The following is a 21,677-nucleotide window of genomic DNA, read 5'->3' as shown; positions in this document are numbered from 1 at the left end:
AGTAAAAGGATTCCAGTGATATCCAACATTTGTTTGTTTATTTCCTGGATATATTTTAGTAATGATTATTCTTTATTTATTTCAAGGATCTTATGAAGCTATAAAACTGTTAATCATTTTTTTTGAAAGCTATTATGAGCTCCCAACACATACTAAATTTTTAGACTATAACGTTCTCTACTATTTTCCACAACCCACGGCGGAGTGTGGTGTGCGCAAAATAGCCGTTATGGCCCTCCGATGGTGAAAAACTGAAAACAAAATAATAAAACAAACGAATTTCTGTTGGAGATGTCTCAAAGTCTCCCCTTGACCCACAGATCTTATCAGGCTGGGTTAGAAATCCTAGTTGGGCGCCAGTTCGTGCACCTCCACGAACAAAATTTACTCAATAATGAATTAAAGAAGTGAAAATGAAAATGAAATAATAAAATCAGAGAGCAGTTTCAGATGTAGGAAAAAGATAGCAAGACAGAGATAGTATACAGTAAATAAACAAGATAAATTAAATAAATCCCGGGTTGGTAGCCCTGGCGGATCCGTTTCTACCGTGGGTTTCAGTGTTAACTTAGTGTAATCCGAATTACACTGAAAATACACCGAAATTTTACGTGTATCACACGGTGGGTTTGTGAAAATTTCACTCTTAGTTTACCCTTGTTTCACACTAATCTACTGACACTCATTTTACATTCTATTACCATTGAGTTTCCACTGTATATTCTAGTGGTTCAAGCGCTACCGTAGAAACTCGCTAAAAAATCGACGTATCAACGGAGTTTCGACGGTGTTTTTCGTTAAAAAGCGGTGTTTTGTCTGCCATGATGACAAGAGGTTTCGACTGTGTTTCCTCGGAGTTTTTACGACGTTTTGTCTGCATTTTCTAGCGTATTTTTAAAATTTTAAAATTTTGGTGTAATTAGTATGTAAAATAGTTATTTTCACGTTAAAGGAGTTCGTGCACTAAAAAAAAAACCGTTTAACATAGTGTAATTTAAGCGTAAAATTGAAATTCCCACTAAAACCGCCGACGAGTAAAATAATTGTAGTTTTGGTGTACTCTTTCTTTCATCGAAGCTTCGGTGGGGATAGCATGAAAAAATCGTGTAGTACGATGTAATTTAAGCGCCCAAGTGAAAAAAATTATATATAATATTGAATAATTATACATAATTCTACACTTATCCAAAAAATTGAAGGAACAAGAAAATTTTATAAACTTTTTAGTGATTTTTGGAAGGCTATATTTTCGTGAAAAATGATCGTATCGAAAAGATTAAAAAAGCAAATTGAAGCTTGAAATCTCTAGTTTGAAGATCTTCCAGCAAAATAATTTTTTGACCTACGGTTTTTGCGGAATCATAAGAAATAGCTCGAGACAAAATTTTTCTAAATTTTTTGGTTTTGGTTTTTGGGTCTACGGGGTTGAGAAAATTTTTTTCCGAAAAATCAATTACTGGCTCTTTCAGGAAATTTATTCAGCTACAATTTGCCTTCTTTGTTTCTTTGTACGAGAATTTCCTGCTGAAATATCAGCCTTATAATAAAAAAGGAAAAAAAAACTCCGAGTAAAACGTAAAAAAATTCTTGTTTTATCTCGTATTTGGAGATTCATTTTTTTTTCCTTTCCTTACATTTACTGCATAACTAACGCAAAAATGAAAGAAAATTAATTTTTCCATTTTGGTAATGATTACAGAAATTAAGGAACAAAGATTGTTCCTTAAATTGTTTTGTAAAACTTTGAACAATCGGCCCGGACAAACAGTTCAATGGATCGATTTGAAAATTTCCAGGGCTTTTGGGGGTACATTAAGCTATTAAATCACCTGGCAACATTTCCCTTTCCATCAATATTCTTAAAACAGCGGTTGATTTACTAAAAAACCATAAAAAGTCAATTTTTTGTAGGTTTTTCAAATTAATAGTAAGGATGAAAAAAATTGTTTTTTTTTTTAAATCGGAAATGAGGCTTGTGGGGTGTTCATTCAAGTTCTAAAGCTGCCCTCAAAATCACTGTACGACCATTAGTTGCTGAGATATCGATTATCAAGGAAAAAAGATCCTTTTCTATTATAAGGCTGATATCTCAGCAGCAAATTGTCGTACAAATAAACGAAAAAGAAGCAAATTGTAGATAAATAAAATTCCTAAACGAGCCAAACAATTTTCCCGACCCCGTAGACTCAAAAACCAAAACCAAAAAATTTAGAAAAATTTTGTCTCGAGCTATTTCTTATGATTCCGCAAAAACCGTAGCTCAAAAAATTATTTTGCTGAAAGATCCTCAAACTAGAGATTTCAAACTTCAATTTGCTTTTTTAATATTTTCGATACGATCATTTTTCACGAAAATACAGCCTTCTAAAAATCACTAAAAAATTTATAAAATTTTCTTGTTCCTTTAATTTTTTGGATAAATGTATATTTTTGATTAAAAAATACAATTCTATAACAGGGTATACGGTTGTACCAAATTGGAGTTCAGCTGCTCTCCAATCCACTGGCGAGTATGATTGCCACGAGTTGTCTGGGCCATTGTGTCTGTTGGCAACTTCTCTTTGGGCTGTCATCAACTCATTCAGCATTCTGGACAGTTCATTAATCGATGCTGAGTTTTCTTCATTGATAGCTCGTTGTGTTCTGGTCATACGTCTCACTTCCCTCGCACTTTCTTCCATGCGATCCAATGTGGCACGCATATCCGGTGGTATCTCCTCCCAACCGAGTGTGTTATTTACTTGATGTCCCTCTACTGCTGGTAGACTGAGTGGGTCACTCCCCGACCCAGTTGCGTTGTCCCGATTACCTCCAACTCCGGCCGACGACGTGGGTGGTATACCGCCCGACCCAGTCGTGGCGTTTTCAAAATTATCAATGTTTCCTGCCGGCAAATTAGGTGGGTTTCCCCCCGACCCATTTGCGGCGTAAGAGACTGTTGTATTAATCATCGATGGTGCTGATGTATAACAGCTACTAAGTGTAGTTGTTATTACATTCGTTGTAATTGTACTTATTGCTATCGTTGGTACCGGTACTATAGATGAAGAACCCGGATTTTGTAAATCGTTTCTGCGACTATAACCTCTACCGGCCGAAAGTCGTCTTAATTCTGGATTTACATATGTTTCCCATGTTGGGTCAAAGTTGTTGTTGCCGTTGAACATTTTGTTTTATTTTATTTTACTTTTATTATGAAGATTAAATTTTAAGTATTAAAATTCGAGTAAAATGATGTCAGTTTTTGTTTGTATTTTACTGCTAAGTCTTTGTTGTTTTATTTTATTTCTTTAGCACAATAACTGTTTCTATTTTTAATCTTTTTTCTTATTGATGCTAAACTACGACTTAATTTCTTTCAAAATGTTACTAAGAGTATTTATGTAAATCCGGTAATTTATTTTTCCCACGACAGCTTTAAGTATGACGCGTATTCTTTAATTTATTTCCAAATCCGGGATAATTTTATTTTAGTAATTTATTTATTTATTTGAAATTTAATTTTATTAATTAACATTTTCTTAAATTTTTAATCTCTTTGTAAATATTTTAATCATCAAGATCATCTACGATAATTATTTTAATTTTCTTAAAATTCGTTCACGTATTTTTTGAAATTACTTTTGTAAAAGTAATTATAAGTACTTTTATTTTATCACCTATAATAATTTTTCCCGTTACTTTAATCACTCAAAAATTAATTTTCTCAATTTATTTTACTTCACTTTTTCCTTATATTTAATTCCCCAATTCTCACTCTTATAATTTTCTAGGTTTTTCTAAAGTTGGGCGCCAATATAACAGGGTATATCTCAAGCTTGCCAAGTTTGGCCCCTTTATTAATTGATGTTAATAAGGGCGCCACTGGAAGATAAGACTCGGCCTTCCAGAACCGGAGATGTTAATATGATAAATCAGGGTCGTCGAAAGTTATAAGAGTGAGGAGATTGAGGGATTAAATTTATTTGAAACACAATTTTATATCACTATAATTTTACTTTTATTCAGTAATTAACAAATTGGCCCACCGGGCTTTTATATTCCTTATAATTACTTATACAATATTCGTCCACCGGACTTTTATTCTTAACACTTATTACTAACCCAAATTCTGTCCACCGGACTTTTCCTAATTATTTCGCGAGTCCCCTGGACTTTTATTATATTGGCCACCGGCCAAATCCCCTGGATCTTTTATTTAATTAACCGATTTAAAATATATTGAAAGAAATTTGGCTTTTTAATTTAATTTTAATTGTTGATAAATCCTGGCTTTATTGCCGAGAATTTTATCCGACGGACCGCGTGTAAATTAAAATTTGAATTCTGGCCTTCCTGCCGAGAATTCGTAATTTATTTTAATCAACCGGAAATGGCGACTGCCCACGAATCTTTTAATTATTAATTAATTAATAGTACAATAAATTGTGGCCTCCTGCCGACGATTTATTTACCTCTTTGTAATTTTCTTTCCAACTGATCGTAGCGTCCTTTGTCTCTCCAGCCCTTCTGCCGATTTCCGTTGACACGTTCTTTTCCCAACAATTTTTCTCCTCTCCTCAACTTTATTCGACTCAAATTGTTTATAGATATCTGTGGATAGTTCAATATAAGTAAGTAATTATAATTGTAGTGTATCGGCTACCGGCCGGATACACGATTTATTAGATTAATTAATTATTGCTTCTAGAAGGTTCCACAAGTACCTCTCTAGAATATATATAATCACCTGAATTTATACTTTGGATTTGCGTCTAACCGCAACGCCGGTCCGTCCAACTGTGTGTCGTTTTTGCCTCGTGCACTCACTAATGTAGATTAAGTTCGCGACCTTTCGGCAATTATCGGGTGTCTTCCCACTTGATTAATTCTAATTGGTTCTGGAGGACGAGCCTCCAAAATTGGCGCTCCCGGTGACAAGTCGATAAACTAGATCACGGGGTCTATCGGTTATTGAGTCATTGACCAACCGCGGGAAATTTATTCAAATTAAAATTTTAAATTATTGTAATTTATTAAATTTACCCCGTTACAATTCATTTTCACTTTTAACGAAAAACTTTCTTCAAATAAATATCTCTCATACTAAGAAATAATGACACTTTAAGCAATTGAAATTATTTCAATTTAAGCATAAAAATATGTTGATTTGATGAAAAAAACATTTTGACATAAGATAAAATTATCAAGATAATTATTTACTTGGTGCAAGAGTATCAGATAATTGTAAAATGGATTTGTAATCAATACTAAAAGTTGTAATTATTTTATAATATAATAATTAGGGTGTGCCGGAAAACGTTTTTTAACTTCCCGCTGAGAAAATCGACGATTTTCAAAGAATTGGGAAGTTATTGTTTTCACCCCGATTCGCGAAAATCGAAATTTCATCAGATGTCGACGTTTTGAGGTCCTAGGAAGCTATTCTGACTATTTTCAGAATGATATCCGAGTGTCTGTGTGTGTGTGTGTGTGTGTGTGTGTGTGTGTGTGTGTGTGTGTGTGTGTGTATGTATGTGTGTGTGTGTGTGTTTGTGTGTGTGTGTGTGTGTGTGTGTGTGTGTGTGTGTGTGTGTGTGTGTGTGTGTGTGTGTGTGTGTGTGTGTGTGTGTGTGTGTGTGTGTGTGTGTGTGTGATAGATATTTTCCGAACTTAGATTTTCAAAAAAATTTTAGACCATTTAGTCAGATAAACTCTGAGATATTTAAGAAATACAAAAAAAAAAAAATTTTTTTTTTTTTTTTGATATCGTGAAAACTGTTGGATCGATCATTTCCAAAATCTAATCAGCTCTAGAACTCGATAAAAGCTTTCGATTGCCACCAAGAACGTCTCAATCAGATAATCCGTTCAAAAGATATCGTCGACGAAAGAAACAGTAGTAAACGGTTTTTTGCAAATATCGTCGAAACGACAAAACCAATCATTCCCAAAATTTCTCAGCTCAAGACCTTAATAAAACACGTCGATTGCCACCTCAACCGTCTTAATCGGTCAATTCGTTTACGAGATATCGTTGATTAAAAAAATAGTGAAAAACGTTTTTTTCCAGATATCTACAGAAAAATTGAATCATTCGATTTTAAAATCTAACCAGCTCTAGAACTTATAAAACGCGTCGATTGCCGCCTCAACCATCGAAATTGGTTAATTCGTTCGCGAGATATCGTGGGAGAAAGAAATGCTAAAAAATGGTTTTTTATAAAACAATGGCATACAAAAGTATTTTCGAGCTCGAAGAGCCCGAAAATGTATTCACAATAATGTTTTTGAGCTCAAGGAGCTCGAAAACAGCGGGAAGTTTTGGGGCTGGCTCGCAGGGTTAACCGATAGACCGATTTTTTTTTGCTAAACAGCGCATTTGCTAATTAACAATTTTTTTTTACTCAATATTGATATTAAGGAACCATAATTTTTTTAAATCATCATTTATTATGTTCTGTTATATTAGAAAAAAAATTTTTTTCATTCATTTATTATTTGTTTATTAAACAAACGATTTGTTATAAACAAATAAATTTTTACGCAATATTTTTTCTCAAATACTAAAAATAACCATGCGTTTTTTTTTGTAGCAAAAATTTTTTTTTTTATTTTTTATATAATTTTTTAAATTAATGTACATGTGGACTTGGCGCTACCTTTCTGTTCTTCTTCACTGTTATTAAAATAACTTATTGAAGACACAACTACAACACTTCAAGTCTTTTTTATTATCCATTAATAATTAGACAAATTGAGCTTGTAACCGAAGCTCTAACTCAATTGCTTAATGAATTGTGAATAAAAGTCATTTTTATGAATACTTTTTAATAAATAAAAAAAAATTGTTAATTAGCAAATTCGCTTTTCAGCAATAAAAATCATTTTTGAATTGTTTTCTTAGAAATTGTTATTTTCATTAAGTATTTTTATCCCAAAAAAAAATTTAATTAAATCTTATTAACAATGAATTTGTTTATAACAATTAATTAAATAATGCAAGTAAAAATTTTTTTAAAATTATTGTTATATAGCTTTTAGCAATAAAAAAACAAAAAAATCAAAAAAATAAATTTTCTTGATCGCTTTATTCACGTTTTTTATTTTTCAATGCTTTAGATTGTTAATAAAAAAGTAAAAAGTCGAAATTTTTTAATTTTTCTAACGGCGATCTTTTCTAAACCCTTTCAAGAATAGCTCCAAGAAGTAAAAAAAAATCCGGGGGTTTCAGTTTAGATATAATCAGGGTTTTTCTGTGAACTTTCAACAAGTAAAAATTAATTATTAATTAATTAATTCTTTGATCTGTTTTTGATGTTTTATAAAAATTTTAAGCTGTTTTTGATCTGTTGTTTTAAATAACAATTGCGTTACGGGCAGACAAAACTAGATTAATTCTTGAACTTTAAAAAATTTTAGTTCTGAAAATTTGCAAGGACTAAACTAGATTATATTATCGACTTGTAATATTTTTATTTATGGGCAATATTTATAAAAAATATATTAAGTTACAGAATTGATTATGTTTTGTTTACTATTTATTTATCGTCTTTTGTTTAAAAATGTCGACAGTTAATGAAAGTTTTGACAGCTTTGACCCGGGTTTTAATGTGAAAGACTTAAGAGAACAATTTGCTGGGAGAAGATATATTGTGAAGGAGGAGAAAGTCACCGGTGCTAAGCAGTAGTGGAAATAGTTCAGTGCTCGCCACTAGATCGCGCCCAATCTATTATTGTCCTGTTCCTGGTTAGATAGGTGTTTCAGAGTTCTTATATTCTATACTCAAAGATAATTCTAGCACGGGTACTTCTCTGTTATTTGACAGAATGACAAGTGCCTGTTTCGATGGTCATATAGTAGATGCTATATTACATTGTGACAATAATGTCAAATATTTTTGTTTTCTTGAAAAAATTGTTTTTACAATCCAGAAACATAAAATACGTTTCAGGTAATGAAAAAAAAATTGACTTTTGTATTCAATAAATGCTCTTGAATATTCTTAAAATAATATATTTCGGTAAATTTTTTTTTTTTTTCAGTATTCATTTACTCTGAATACTCTCTGGTTTGAGTATGTATTCACTCTGATCCCACTCTGGAAACATTCTGGAAACACTTTCGTATCAGTTTGTATTCAATGTGGATGTATAACGGTGTCAGTATGTATCCACTCTGGATACTTTCTGGAAACACCTTGGATTTACTCCGTATCCGCTCTGGAAATACTCTGGGTTCACTCTCAGAAAAGGGCACAAAACTATTCTGGAAATACTCTGGAGTCCGTATGGTTGCATCGTGTTACCAGAATATTTCCAGAGTGTATCCAGAATGTTTTTAATACCGCTAGGGTAATATTAAATTATAGATAAATAAATGAAGGTGTGTCTGGACCAGCTATTCAAGCTGAGGTAGTGCACGAGGGCGCCAGCCCGTTTTTATAAAACGGACAAAAAAATAATTTATCAGGGAGAAAACTTGCGAGGAATGATCCGTAGTAGTTCGTAACAAGGCGGATTGCAATCGAATGACATTGTAAACAATAGCAATATGCAATAAATTTACAGTAAGATGATAGAAATAATAAAAAAATAGAATTAAATGGTAGGGAAAAGACCCAGGAAAATAAATATTAAGTCATTCCCCCACAGCTGTTGGTTTACACTTATTTAATTTTATATCAAACTTTCAGATTTAATGGTTTTGTCATAAATATAAATAATTAAGAGTTGGCTAAACAGCCGAAAACGGTTCACAAAATAATAATCATTAAACCCCTGGGGGTAGAATTAATATCAACCAAAATTTCAAATTTCACTTCAATATATCAGTCAAGATACAAACAATACAAAAAGAAAATAATCCTTCGTTTATAGTCAAGTAAACAATATCCTTTTCAAAAAAAATAATATAAATAATGACAATATTAATGCTGGGTTTTCTCTCTACAAGCTAGAGAGAGAGAAAGATACGGCTCACCCTCACTCTTATTCACAAATTAAAAATTATAAGTTAAAATAACATAAATTCCTTTGTATAAATAATTATTAGTCTTTCAATAATTATTGATCACCAAAAGTATAATATAACTGACCGCTGGGGTAAATAATAAATGTAAATTATACTCAAATAGAATGAATGAAAATATCTAAAATATAACAGTTTAAATAATAATAGTCATTTCAAACATCATAATTTAAATAATAATAATAATTTCGAACATAATAATTATTATTCTCGTCCAGGAATCTTTCGTCTGAACGATTACGTCGGTGTCTCAGAAATTTTCTTTCCCAGACACAGCGTTATAGCTATAGATATAGGTATAGATATATATGTATATATCTATATAGTAAAACGCCGTACGCGCGCAATTTCCAATTCAGTTAAATATTTTATGAAAAGTTATAGTTTCTTACATTATGCAACCATTAATATCACACATATGTATCATTTAGGAAAGAGAACCACGAAATTAATTAAATTATTCATGGGTGTGTGGTGCACACACGTGAATTTTCGCGTTGCGTATACTAACAACTCCCGGGGAGGTTAACGATGACAATGCAAGGAGAAAATATAGAGTACTTACACGTTACCGCGTCCAAGTTAATCCAAAATGAAACGTTAACGAAATCACCTGGTGAATGTCAATAATTTAACCAACTTGGCACTATTTAACAAAATCAAGAGGAAAAGAAAAATGCAAAGAAAAACGTATCCGCAGCGTCTGCTCTTACAGATTGTCCGTACCTTTCTGAGTACTTTTTGGGCCGGCCACTTGTTGGCCACCCACATGGCACAACAATCGGCCTTAATAATTATAATTATTATTTAGCCCTGGGGCTGCTTTCAATCCAATAAATGAATTATAAAAAGGTCCTTTCATTACCTGAATGATACATATATGGTTAAATACTTATACCTAATAATGTTCGGCACGCACGTGGCTCGGGCGATCACCGAAGTTAAGTAGCATCGAGCATGGTTACTAGACTGGGCCAAAAAAAGTGAGTATTTTTTTTTTTTCATAGCAATATCGGAAATATTATTCAGAATGACAAAAAAAAAATTTCATGAAAGTTTGAGCCCTTAATATTAATTTTAAGAGGTCTATCATCGCTATTTTTAATTTTAATTCATAATTTAATGTTTTACGTCAGAACTGCTAAAACATTGGAGTAAAAAAAAATCATTTTTACTTATTCTTATGTAAAATTAAATTCCTTACAAAAAAGGTCTGATTGAAAATTTTCGTCAGACAAGCCGTTTCCGATTAATTAAGCTTAATAAATTGATATATTTTTTCGATTTAACATTTTTACTTTTGAATTTTGTAATTGACGAATCAAGAAATATCTAAAAAAGATCATGACAGATTTTTGAAGAAAATTTAATGCTTCACAAAAAAGGTCTCTTAACATGTTTTGCTAAATTCACTCCTTCGAAAGTTATTCACGTTATTGAAATCGTTTTGACTCAAATTCAACCTTGAATAACTTTCAAAGGAGTGAATTGAGCAAAAAATGTTAAGAGACCTTTTTTGTAAAGCATTAAATTTCCTTCAAAAATCTGTCATGGTCTTTATTAGATATTTATTGATTCGTCAATTACAAAATTCGAAAGTAAAAATGTTAAATCGAAAAAATATATCAATTTATTAAGCTTAATTAATCGGAAACGGCTTTTCTGACGAAAATTTTCAATCAGACCTTTTTTGTAGGGAATTTAATTTTACATAAGAATAAGTGAAAATGATTTTTCTTTACTCCAATATTTTAGCAGTTCTGACGTAAAACATCAAATTACGAATTAAAATTAAAAATAGCGATGATAGACCTCTTAAAATTAATATTAAGGGCTCAAACTTTCATGAAATTGTTTTTTTGTCATTCTGAATAATATTTTCGATATAGCTATGAAAAAAAAAATAGTCACTTTTTTTGGCCCAGTCTAATGGTTACTATTTGGCTGGGTGACCGCTTAGCCACGCGTTGGGCTCGAACGAAGGTCTCTGATCGTTAGGGGCAGGATGAAGAGCCAGTGATCGGTAAAATGGGAATTTTATCGACCACTGGAGCTTCACCTAAACCGAAACTGTACTGGCTAGGTTTTTTCTGTGGTTTTCCTACGCCGCTGCACCTCCCTTGCACAGGGGAGGTAGTAGGGCATCACCGTAATGATGCAGTACAGTGCATGCACAAGTCGGGCCACATCCGCACAAAAACAAACCGCGTATAGAAAATGAGCTGAGTTAAAAATTGTATACCATAGGACAGGCCGCTGGCCTAATACATGGTGAATTAATATAAAAAAAGAAAAAAATTAAAATTGTAAACTATATAATAAATTAAATAATAATTATTGAAAATCATATGTCAGCATCGATATTGTAGAGGGAAATATTGATTTTTGCCCTACTCTGCGGCCAGGACTCTCCAGTACCTCAATACCTGGACGTAAAGTTTTCCTAAAATAAAATATAAACAATTATTGGCGCATAATGTGACCACAAATTATGTCACCCAAACATTGCAAGATTATAACTGTCAACTTATAACTAGTAAAAATCAATGATGATTATTTTTAAATTATAAATTAAAATATTTGCATACACGTGCTTGCATTTACGCTGCGCGCATGCGCCATTCTACGAGCAAACGCTGCCTCCGCACCGGCGTGATGTTGAAATGCTCGCGTAACCATTCAAATTCAAACTTAAATACTATATTTTTATTCTTACTACTAATTAATCGTACACTGATAGAAAATTTATATTGACTCAAGAAATATTTTCTTGAGCCAAGAATTTATTTCTGAAGAAAACCAATTGTCTTGCTTCAAGAAATTCTTGTCTTGATTTAGATTTTCTTGGCTCGATAGATTTTGTATCTTCGATGGATAACTCTCGTGTCTTGACCCGAAACTATATTATCTTCAATCGATACTATCGAATTCTTCAAGCAAGACCACTTGTCTTCAACTAAAAATGTCGTATTATTATTTTAAGAACTTTACATTTTTTGTTCAAGTAATAATTCCTTGATGGAAGATGTTTTTAAAGTAATGAAAACAACATTTTTTTTTTTAAATAAATTTCTACTTTAACATATCTGAAGTAAATGAATGTAGTCCTAAAAAATCACTTTAAAACTTTTTATTTTCAAAATAAAAAAAAGTTTTTTTTCAAGCTGAGTAAATTGATATCTTGATTTAAAAATCGCGCCATTCTCGAAACGAGTCGGTAATGTCTTAAACCTACATTTTGCCTATCTTAATCCAAGAGCAAGAAATTCTTGAGCGAAATATGTCAGAATTTTGTTTCAAAACAAAAACGGCTTCATCGAAAAATCAAATTCTCAAACAAAGAATTTTTTTTCTCTATCCGAGAATTTCAATTTTTTGGTTCAAGGACTTATTTCTTGAATTAAAACAATTAAAAATTTTGAAACAAGAACCACATTTTGAAGAAAAAATTTTTCTTGAATCAAGATAGTTTTTCTATCAGTGTAAATAATTCGCATTGTTACTCGACAAACTTAATAAAAAAGTAATTTAATTTACGTGTATTTTAAATGAGAAACCATCGAAATCGAATGGAAAGTACGTAGAATTGAAATTAAGAGCTCAAACTTTGCAGGAATATTTTTTTCAGCATGAAAAATGATATTTTGCTTAATGAGCAACGAAAAACAATCTTTCGCCGGAAACGAAGCACCCTAATGTATATGTATATATTCAACACCAAAACACATGCCTACTGTTTCTTGCTACTCTGTTGAAGTCCTAGTCATTTAGAATTTTAAGTAAAATAACATATTTTAGTGGCAGAAAAATCAGGAGTGAACACCTGGCATATCATTCATGTGGAATTAAAAGTAATAAGGTATTTTATTAATGAATTTATGAAACGGGAACAAACTCCGCCTCCGTTTTACTGGAGGCCATTTCCACGCCCTTTTGGGAATACACGCGCTGCGAGGTCATCCCCATCTTCCGACTCAGATGACTCTCTTAGTCGAAAAATATAATCGAGTGACGACTAAGGTGGACACAAACCGGAGGTATATTCAAAAATCCTTATTGCGCGTGATATCTTACCACAGTCACCACGAGTCCTACCTCTCTGGGGACAAACACTACTACCATCTCAGGAAATAAAGAGACTCTGGCCGCACAGGGCTTGGAATGGCCCCCCGTGGTACCAGACTCCCAGCGCTGGTTAACATGGTTGCTTATGGAAGTGGTGGAACGCAACTTTTCCCCATACCCTATGTAAAGGGATTCTTCGACTTGTTGTCTTTCGGGTTCTCAAAAGCTATTATCTGCTTGTCCAGTCCCTGGTGGATTATCTACTTTCCAAGCTGTGAGATACTCTAATTATTCAAGTCAAATCAAAGGTTAGATCAGTTCGAGATATAATATAATAAGGTATGTAAAATATAAGAAAATAATACTATTATTATGTTCTCGTTGCTAAAATTTTATGAAAAAATTATTTTCGATGAAATAACACCATCGCTAATAAAAATATTGATGTTATTATGTTGGTCAATGTAGATAGGGGTTGTTCACCCCTCAAACTTGATTTTTCAAAAAAACCAAAAAAGTCGTATTCTCTACTTTTTTTATCTTTCGATCACCGTTTGTTTCGTTAAAATCAATCGGATAGCTTACTTTAAATAAAAAATTTTTTTTATTTCAACCCTTGAAATTTTCGAACCATTGATTTTTTTATTATAATACCAATAACACTTTATTTTTTACCCCGAAAATAATGCCGTTGGTCCCATACTATTATATAAACTGTAAGTATATGAAACTTAAAATTCACCCCTTTGGAGTCAAAACCTTGAAGAGTGATTTCACTCCCTAGATATGTTTTTTCGCAGCTAACAACGAAACGTGTCCTTTAAATTTCAACGGAGGATAACATATCACAGTTTCATCGAAATCGAAGTGGGACACTTGGGATACCTTCCTTGTAAGAACATTGAAGCTCGAGACTCAGCTTTTGGCTGATGAACTATCAAATTTTGGTGTGCCCGAAGCTAAAGGGCAAGAATTAACTGAAATGGGTTATTTAATGAATTAAATCTTCGAAGGCTCCAGTCATGAAAACGGAAATAGTCATGGCTGGGCGTATAGAAAGACATAATCGAGCCAGAAGTAGAAATATTGCGGTGAAATTTCGCAATTAGAGATGTGTCAACAATATTATGAAGAATATTAAGGAAAGCTCGCTAAAAGTCAGTTTGTTATTATCAGGAACCCAATCTCCGGACGCTTCAATTCATCTTCATCGCTGTCATCCGTCGTCTCTGTACAAACTTTGTCTTCAAGTTGAAAAAAACTGCCCTTACATCATGGCGAAGAACATCTGGGTTTCTCGTTTAACAGTTAATGAGGTATGCAGAAAACAAACCTCCAATCAAGCTGGAGTCGTCCACCAGAATAGAACCTTTAAAAAATATACTTCAATAGCATAATACAGCTCCGTCTTTATCATCAAAAAATGCAACGAACACAACTTCATCATACTCTTTGCAACATCAAATAACAAATGGACTAGAAGTCATTTAAACGCCCAGTCTCTTAGAAATGGAAGACATTACGAACTCTTCTCAGAATATTTTAGAAGTCATCAGAACGACTTCATTGCAGTATCAGATACTTGATTAAACCATCTGATAGTCTAGTTTTATTACCTTTATTTACTTCATTTACATCGCCATGATCATTGTCTTAGAGGTGGGGGAGCAGTAGCTCTTTATCTTCTGGAGTGGGTTTGAGTGTACTAGCGAAAGTTGTAAATCAGCTGACAAAATTGTAGTTAAGAACTGTGTCATTAAGTACAGTAACACTGTTAAATATTTAGGCGTCACAATTGATAATACTCTCTTGTGGAAGCCTCGAGTTATGTCATTATGCTATAAAGCAATCAGAGTTTTAGCGCTATTGTTAATCAACAATGAAGTATTTAGTGAGCAATTGCAAACCAAATTTGTAACAACTCTAATATACCTTATTTTTGATTACACTAGCCGACATGATTTTCCTTGTTTAAAATATTATTCATTTGTTTTACACATTTTGTGGTGCTGACGACAAGACCAGACTTCATTTTATCCTATCAAGTCAGGTTTTTAAAAAAAGTTAATATATTGGCAAGTTGATTTTTTTCAATAAAAATAAGTTACATTATCAAGTTTCGGCGCTCTTTTTTCGAAACGGGCGACCTCTCGTGAAAAAATCTATTAGTTGCAACAGCGATACACATAGTTATTAAGGCGTTTGATAAGAATAAGCTATTACAGTAACTTTGTTTACAAAATTTATACTGAAATTAGACTGTTTATATTACAAAAGTGGTAGCGTTTTACTTTTGCGATTTACTGAATCTTATCAATAATTTGTGACTGAACGACATTTCAAAAATAAAATGTCTTCAAGAAAGTGTCAAAATATTGTGAATAAATTTTGTTACATTTGTGGAAATTTTATGGTACAAAGCAAAAACGAAAAATTACTGATTTTGTGTAAAATGCACATAATGCTTTCTTTGGCTTTAAAATATAACTTAAATCGTCGACTCCGCAGTTAGTTTGCTCTATTTGTGTCGAGCAACTAACGCAGCGAACTAATCGCAAAAAACAATCATTACCTTTTGGTATACCTATGACATGGAGAGAGCCAACTAACTCTATCGATGATTGCTATTTTTGCTGTACGAATGTGAAAGGTTGTAATGCAAAAAATACAAATAAAATAGCCTATGCAAATGTAACCTCAGCTACACGTCCAATTTCATATGGTCCGAAAATTCCAGTACCACGTACAAATTCAATATCTGATGTTAGTTCAATATCATCAAAAACAATTATACAGGTGGACACAAGGTGGATCGAATGAATTGATAAGAGACTTAGATCTTTCTAAACAATCAGCACAACTTCTTGGATCTAGACTTCATGTGAAACGGCTGTTAGCGCTTGGGACACATTTTGCGTAGTATAGAAAATGTGAAGAAGAATTTGTAACTTACTTCAGTCAGGAAGAGTCATTAGTTTATTGTCATGATATTCCTGGTCTTAAAAAAAAAATTAGCTGCACAATATAGTCCAGCAGCATGGATACTTTTTATAGATTCATCGAAACAGAGTTTAAAAAGTGTTCTCCTACATAACTCTAATCAATACGCTTTTGTTCCTGTCACTCACTCTTTTCATTTAAAAGAAACTTATGAAAATTTGGAGACACTACTGGATAAAATTAAATATGAAAAACATGGTTGGCAGCTTTGTGTAGATCTTAAAATTATAACTTTTTTGTTAAGTCAGCAATCAGGATATACAAAATATCCTTGTTGTTTGTGCTAGTGGGATAGTAGGGCGCAACGATTGCACTACGTAAAAAAAAACAAAGAAAACCTCGTCAAAAGCTTGAACCTGGAACAAAAAATGTCATACGACAAAACTTAATTGACCCTAGAAAAATTTTGTTACCTCCGCTTCATATTAAACTGTGTATGATGAAACAATTTGCTAAAGCATTACACAACGACAACGATTGTTTTAAATATCTGAGCCAAAAATTTCCAAGATTATCTGATGCAAAAATAAAAGAAGGGGTATTCGATGGACTACAAATCAGATCTTTGATGAACGACGGGGAATTTGATGCAACAATGAAAACCACTGAATTCGAAGTTTGGCTGGCATTTGAAAACGTTGTTAACGATTTCTTGAAGAATCACAAACACCTTGACTATACAAATATCGTGGCAACTTTATTGGACAAATACAAAAAATTGAGATGCAATATGAGTATAAAACTCCACTTTCTGCAGTCACATCTGGATTTTTTTCCTGAAAACCTTGGTGATTTTAGTAAAGAACAAGGAGAACTATGTCACCAAGACATCAGAACTATGGAAACAAAGTGCCAAGGCCGATGGAATGTGAATATGATGGCTGATTACTGCTGGTCGCTGAAACGTGATATTCTTGATAATTTTCACAAAAAAATCACACCCAGACATAATTTTACAGAAAAGCGCGAAAGAAATCACTCTAAATAGTCCTATAGTAATGATTGTACTTGATATTTTCTTTATAGATGTTTGAATGTACGTATTCGTAACAGAACAATTGATTTTTTCTTTTAATTTTAATATAAACATTTTTTTCCCTTTATAGAAAAACTCGATTCAATAGACAAAATGTGAAGGTATTTCTGTGTTCAAAACACTCCAAATTACCAACATTTAACATTCAAAAGAAATCAACGTTCCAAAAATTTTAATTTGTCGGCCGGTGTTATTGTTCTATTGTGCTTACAAATGCTTCGAAAGAATGACAGCTTAAGCTACATAGAAAGATGAATTCTCGTGTAAGATATATCTTCAAAATATTTAGATTCGAACATGTAACTGCCTATTATGAAAGATTAGGATGGCTAAAACTCAAGGCAAAGAGAAATTAGTTTATTGCTTGCTTATTTTTTTAAGATGTAAAATTAACTCGAAATCAGTTGTTTGGTATGAAGCTAGAATTATTACCAGTAGCAATTTTGATCGGATAAATATTGATCACTTAACTAAATTTCGTGTTGGGTGTTACAACTATTTTTGTAATAACAATAACAATAAATAATGTTTACAACTATAGCTGCAATTTAATGTTATAATTTAAACCTCTGTAATAATAATATACAATTATGTTTGTAAACCTTGTATCTTTTAATGATCTTGAGGGAGCCACGGCTCTAGGGTCAAATAAATACATTTAATAATGATCATAATACTAATAATAGAATTGATTTCAGGGTGCATCAATACTCGGTGCTGCAGTGAGTGGATCAAGTCGTGGCTCTACTTACAATAAAGATCGTTGTTTTACGCTTTTAGTGATTGATGATCAAAATACTGACTGGAGTAAATATTTTCGCGGACGCAGACTCCATGGTGATTACGAGATTCGTGTAGAACAAGCTGAATTTCGAGAACTGTCTCTTACAGCGAACGAAGCTGGAACAATGGTTTCTATGGCTGTTTTTCGAAATGGTTCCAAAGTTATAAGGTAATCATAATTTATTACATACATTATGATAGTCAGTTTAGTAAGTTTATCGGTAGATCAATAACTAAGTAATATGATACACGGTCGTATTTGATAAAAGTTTTTAAAAGTTATGACTAGGAAAATAAATAAATAACAAATTTTATTTTATTATTATTAAATTATTAATAAAAAAGCATATTTTGACTACTGTCATTTTCTATACAATCAGCTAAGTAATTAGTCAGATTCCGACAACTTTGTACTCAGCTAAGTTTGTGGTTTGAACGCAATCGAAAAAAGCTTCAATTCTTATAAGTTTCGAATATATATATAATATTATATGTCCAATTATAAGTCCAATTCAAATAATTTTCACCTGCAGATCACAAGCTGACACGATTTCAAAATATAACAACTGTAAGAGAATACGCTGCTATTTATTGAAAGCATTCACAAAATAGTCATAGCAGATGGAACTTCATATTATTCACCGTACTACACTTATCTTAAAAATGAACAAAATAATTTTATAAATTTTTTATTGAATTTCGGAAAGCTGTATGTTCTTGACCAATGGTCATATCAGAAAAATTAAAGAAAGCAATTTGATGCTTGAAATCTCTAGTTTAAATATCATTTACAATCTTTTGTTGAGCTACGGTTATTGCGGAATCATTAGAAATAACTTGATACAAAAATTTATGACATTTTTTGGTTTTGTTTCTTGGATCGTCGGGCTCGGAAATTCTTTTTCACAAAAACAAATGCATGGCTGCGTTTTCAAATTCATTCAGCTACAATTTGTTTTTTTCTTATCTCTGTACAATAATTTTTTGCTGAGATATCAGCCTTCTCATAAAAAAGGATCTTTTCATCCTTAATTTTCGAGATCTCAGCAAATAAGAGTCGCACAGTAACTTTAAATCTTTTATAAATTTCCGATAAGTTTTATTGTCAATTCAGAGTGAAAAAAGTATTTTTTCCATTTTTGGAATTGATTTGAAAAACGAACAGAAAAATGACTTTTTATGGTTTTTTGGCCACTCAACCACTACTTTACAAATATTGATTGAAAAGTCCATGTTTTCAAGTGATTCAACTTTTGAATGTACTTCTAAGCCCTGTAAATTTTTTAATCGATTCATTGAACATGTTTTCCTATATGATTTATCAAAGTTTTGTGAAGCAATTTAGGGAACAAGTTTTAATCCTTTAATTGTGTAATCATCATCAAAATAGAAGAATCACTTTTCTGTCGACTTTTCTTACATTTTTTGCGTGAGTCATTTAGTAAATGTAAGGTAAAGAAAAAAAGAAAAAATTTCGAAAAAAATAAGACTTTTTCATTAAATTTTGTGTAAAAAATTCCAACCATTTTTAACTTTCCGCTAAGTAAATTGTAAATTTTCAAAAATTCAGGAAGTTATTGGTTTCGCTCCGATTTACAAAAATCGAATTTTCATCAAATATCGACGTTTTGAGGTCCTAGGAAGCTATTCTGACTAATTTCAAGATGATGCCTGAGTGAATGTATGTATGTATGTATGTACGTACGTACGTACGTACGTATGTAAATACCTGTATCTTTTGAACGGATAAACCGATTTCGAACTTTAAGATGTCATTCGACGCGGCTTGTCAATATCTTAAAGCTGTAAGAAATTGAGCTTGATCAGTAGGGCTCGTTCAAAGATATTCCAAGAATAAAATTTTTTCAAAAATGTTTTGTTTTAATATCGTTTAATGTGCTCGATGGATTGATTCCAAAATCGACTGAGCTCTAGAACTATATAAGCCGCGTCGAATGCCACCTAATCCATCAAAATCGGTTCATTCGTTCAAGAGAAACCGTTTTCAAAAGAATTAAAAAAAATTTATTTTTTATTTTTTTTGAAATATCTCAAAAAACGACTCGATAAATCGAATTCAAAATTTGATCAGCTTTAGAACTTGATAAAACGTGTCGATTGCCACCCCAACCGTCTCAATCGGTTTATTCGATTGAGAGATATCGTTGGAGAAAAAATGGTAAAAAACTTTTTTTTTCGAAAAGAACGCCTACAAAAGTATTTTCGAGCTCTTCGAGCTCGAAAATGTATTCACGACAAAGTTTTCGAGCTCAAGGAGCTCATAAACAGCGGGAAGTTTTAGGGCTGGCCCGCAGGGTCAACCGATAGACAGATTTTTTTTTATCGATACACTGAAATAAAACAAAATTCAGATGTATTGAATATTTATTTTTTTATAGCTACAGTAGTTTTCAAGCCCGTCAACTAACTAGCCTACAAACAACCTATTCGGAAATGACAACTAACTATGTCTCTTTTTATTAATCCCTGGACTTTACCTACATTGTTTTTACCAAACTTTTGCACCTAAAGGTTAATTTAAGGGGTTAGGGGTAGTCAGAAACATATAAAAATAATATTTTTAAATAATTTTTTTTTGCCAGTATATTATTTTATTTTACAAAAGTCGAAATATAGCATCATTACATAATGTTTCGACTTGACTTCACTAAAATTTGAAAAAAAATTAATAATTATAGAAGTTATGGCTGTTGGTGTTGATCCAGTTCCAACAGAAGTCCCTTGCGGTGACCATCGCAAATCCTTGGAGATTCATCTAAAATCAATCGGACTAAAAAAAATAGTTTTACTAATAGATAATCTAGTGCCTGATGGAAACTTTTTTTTTTAATTAATAAAATGGCAGCGTCAGAAAATTTTGTTCCAGATTTTTGGGAAGAAATCAACAGTTAATTGTTTACAAAAAATCAAAATTTGAAAAAGAAAAAATCCTTTGATCAGGCACTAGTTTTTAATGTTTTCCAAAAGCTGTATAAATTTCATTGAAATCTACCGAGCGGTTTTTGAGTTACAGTGGTCACCAGTTCAAAAAACATAGTCTTGAGACAAAGGCATTTAAAGTTTTACGATCGATTTATGTAGAGTAATAATAATTATTTAATTACTTACACTGAGTCATCTATTCTTGAGCCATATGATTTTATTTTATTTATTTTTTTTTTTTTTTCGAGGAGGGAGGAAAAATCTTCAAAAGACACCATTGAAGATGGAAATTGAAGATGTTGTTGTTGGTAGTGTCAGATTTTTACTGACTGAAAAATCTCCCTCGCTCTTCCTTTCCCCGGGGGAAAAGGGACGGACCGGAAACCGCTTTCGCATTCCTTCAGTCCGTCTCTGGATGCGCCCTTAGACGCTCGCCCCGTTAAACTCTTCTTGCTTTTTACTCTTGAGCACCTTCTCTGTGAAGCGCATCACGGAATTCCAGGCTTCTCTTGATTTCATCATGAGTGCCACTACGTTGTTAGGGTTCGGTGTTTCTCCGAGTACGTTCCAGGCCACTCTTTTTTTCTCAGACCACCTTTCGCAGCAGAAGAAAGTGTGGTAGGCGTCGTCTGCTGCTCTGCAGTATTTACAAGCCAGACTATCTTTGAATCCCATCCGGTAGAGATACACATTAAAGTGTCCATGTCCAGTCAAGAACTGTGTCAGGAAGTTGTTGGTCTTGGCATGCTCACACTCCACCCATTTAGAGATGTCAGTGATGAGCCTTGCTGTCCATCTACCGGTGTTGCAGTCACGCCATCGTTCTTGCCACTCACCCAT

At 32.5% G+C, this 21,677-nt stretch overlaps 1 protein-coding gene across 2 annotated transcripts in view; it reads left to right on the top strand.

Moving 5' to 3' along the window:
- LOC130672386 (synapsin) overlaps positions 1-21,677 on the top strand; it is a 513,694-nt gene that overhangs the window by 232,607 nt on the left and 259,410 nt on the right. For both annotated transcript variants that reach the window (XM_057476939.1, XM_057476938.1), the window contains exon 4: positions 17,810-18,063. In XM_057476939.1, coding sequence (XP_057332922.1) covers positions 17,810-18,063 — 254 coding nt within the window. The remainder of the gene's footprint in view (positions 1-17,809; positions 18,064-21,677) is intronic.

The sequence above is a fragment of the Microplitis mediator genome, chromosome 7 (assembly GCF_029852145.1).
Source record: "Microplitis mediator isolate UGA2020A chromosome 7, iyMicMedi2.1, whole genome shotgun sequence".
Lineage (NCBI taxonomy): Eukaryota > Metazoa > Arthropoda > Insecta > Hymenoptera > Braconidae > Microplitis > Microplitis mediator.
The sequence above is the reverse complement of the archived record's forward strand: the minus strand, read 5'-3'. Positions and strand labels throughout refer to the sequence as shown.